The 2328-nt window shown below is 64.2% G+C and overlaps 1 protein-coding gene across 1 annotated transcript in view; it reads left to right on the forward strand.

The window, feature by feature from the left end:
• The window catches only part of BBC3 (BCL2 binding component 3), an 8768-nt gene that overhangs the window by 926 nt on the left and 5514 nt on the right, over positions 1-2328 (forward strand). The window contains exon 2 of the mRNA XM_014448731.1: positions 55-300. Coding sequence (XP_014304217.1) covers positions 55-300 — 246 coding nt within the window. The remainder of the gene's footprint in view (positions 1-54; positions 301-2328) is intronic.

Consider the following 2328-nt stretch of genomic DNA (forward strand, 5'->3'; position numbering starts at 1 on the left):
GGCGGGGCGGGGCGGGAGCAGCCGAGCGGCCCAGGATCCGCCGGGCAGCATGAGACGCGGCGCGAGCCACATGCGAGCGGGCGCCTGGCGGCCGCAGCAACAGGATCGGCAGCGGCGGCCACGACGGGGACGCGCCTGCGGCTCGAGCAGCGGCGGCGACAGCGACAGCAGCAGCCACTGCAGTTAGAGCAGCAGCAGCAGCAGCCGCCGCCGCAGGGAGCGGCGCTTCGCGGGCGCGCCCTCCTGAAGGAAGCCGCCCGCCCCCATCACCGCCCCCTCTGGCGTGTTCATGCCCCCGGGGTGAGTGTGTTCACCTCGAGTCCCGCGGGCCGCGATTGGCCAGGCCGGGTGGGCTCCCTGGAGGAGGTGGCGGGAGTGCACGAGGAGAGCACTGGGGGCGCACTGCAGCCCCACCGCCTGCCTCCCTCTCTCCCCACCCTCTACCCCCACCAGGGACTCTGGGCTGGGCTGGGCTGGGCTGGGCTGGGCTGGGATCGCTGGGCTGGAGGCACCAAGGTCCAGGAGCGCAGGTGCCTAAGCGGTCTGGCGGGTTTGTTTACAAACAATGGGGTGCGGGCTCGACAGCGCCCCCTGGCGGTCAGTGCGGCCCCGGGGAAGTGAGTCGACCCCGACTGCCCGGTCCCCCGCAGTCCGCAGTCCGGGAGGGGTGGGGGTGGGGGTACGGAATGGAGGGGCGGCCACACCCCGGGCGCGCACCCGCTGGGGGCGGCGACAGGGGGCGGCTTGCGGCCGCGGAGTCTGCGGCTCCTGCGGGCGGGGGCTGCGCCCCAGCAACAGCCGGTTATTGGCCCCGCGCTCGCCTGGCGGGCGGGGCGGGCGCACGTGGCGGCGGCGGGGTTGGGGGGCTGTGACAGCGCAGGGGGGCGTCTGGCCCCGCCGTGGGAGCGCGCGTGTGCGGGGTTGTGGATCTGCAGGTGTCTCGCCTGGGTGTGTGCGTGTGTCTGGCTCCGAGTTTGTTGCTGGGGTCCGCGGGGAGTGGTGGTGTCCGTCCGTCCGTCCGGGGGAATGTTGGGGCTGTGGCCGCTCGGGGTGTGTGCGTGAGTCCCCCGCCTGTGTGTTTGTGTGGAGTGCTGTCTGTGTCTGCCCTGCCTGAGGGGTGGGCTCTGTTTATTGGGGTACCCGTGTGTGTGCTCTGTGAGTGAGAGTTGTCTGTGGATGCTGTTTGGGGGGGATTCTCTGGGTCCGTGTGGTTGGGCGTGCTAGGTTGTTGCGTGTTGTTTTGAGTGAGCTGTGTCTGTGTGCTTCTCTGCGTGTCCTGCCCGCTGTGTTGTTTGTGTGTGCTCCTGTGTCTTGCCTGTGTGGACTGCCTGTGACTGTGTCTATCTCCCGGGCATGTTTGTGATGAGTGCCTGCTGAATGTGGTGCCTGCTTGCCGTCCAGGTGTCTGTGAGTTCTGCATGGTGTGTGTGTGCGTGTGTGTGTGTGTGTGTGTGTGTGTGGTGGGGGGTTGTCTCCGTCTCTGTTTGGCTTGTATGTCTGGCATCGGTGTCTGGGAATTGAGGACCGCGTCTCTGTGGGGTCTGTGCAGTGCAGTCAGTGGGTGTTGCTGGCAGCCTCCTGCATGGGGCTTGTCTGAGCCTGTGTGTGTGTGTGTGTGTGTGTGTGTGTGTTGGGTCTGAGGGGTTTGTCTCCGCGATCGGCTGGCTCATGTGTGTCATGTGGGCTGCGTGTGTGTAGTGTTTATGTCGGTCACGTGAGACCACTGTTTTCTGTGGGAGCTTTAGGTGTGCGTGCTGCCAGGGCGGTGTGGGATTAGAGTTGGCTGGTGTGTGTGGTGTGTGTCCGGGACTGACAGTTGGTGATGGCGTTGTGAGGTGAGGGAAGGAGGGTGGGTTGATGTTCTCTTCTGCTGTCGTGTCTGTGTGTCGTGGCCGGAACGTGTGGGGATGCGTCTGGGTCGGGTGACATGTGTCTGTGTGTGCCTGATTGACGTGTGTCCGGGGTCTAAGAGTTGGCAGGCAAGTAGGCGTGTTTCCGGTGTGTTGGTCTGTGTGAGTCCGTGGGTGTCTGTTTCGTGTTGATATGTGTGTGAGTCCTGAGGTGGGCATGCCTTATCTCTTGGGTGTAGATGTGTTTGAGAAGTGTGTGTGTTTCTGTCTGTGCTGGTGTTGGCTGCATTGTGTGTGTCAGTGTGCGTGTGTGTCAGTGTGTGTCAGTGTGTGTGTGTGTGTGTGTGTGTCCGTGGGCATATCAACAGTGGGTCCGTGTGTGAGATTCCGACTATTTGTGCATGGGGGGGGGGGGATGGGTTTGTGCCAGGCAGCATGCATTGTTTGTATAGCTCTTGTGATGGTCTGTGTGTTTACA

This window comes from Myotis lucifugus, unplaced genomic scaffold (assembly GCF_000147115.1).
Source record: "Myotis lucifugus unplaced genomic scaffold, Myoluc2.0 scaffold_908, whole genome shotgun sequence".
Lineage (NCBI taxonomy): Eukaryota > Metazoa > Chordata > Mammalia > Chiroptera > Vespertilionidae > Myotis > Myotis lucifugus.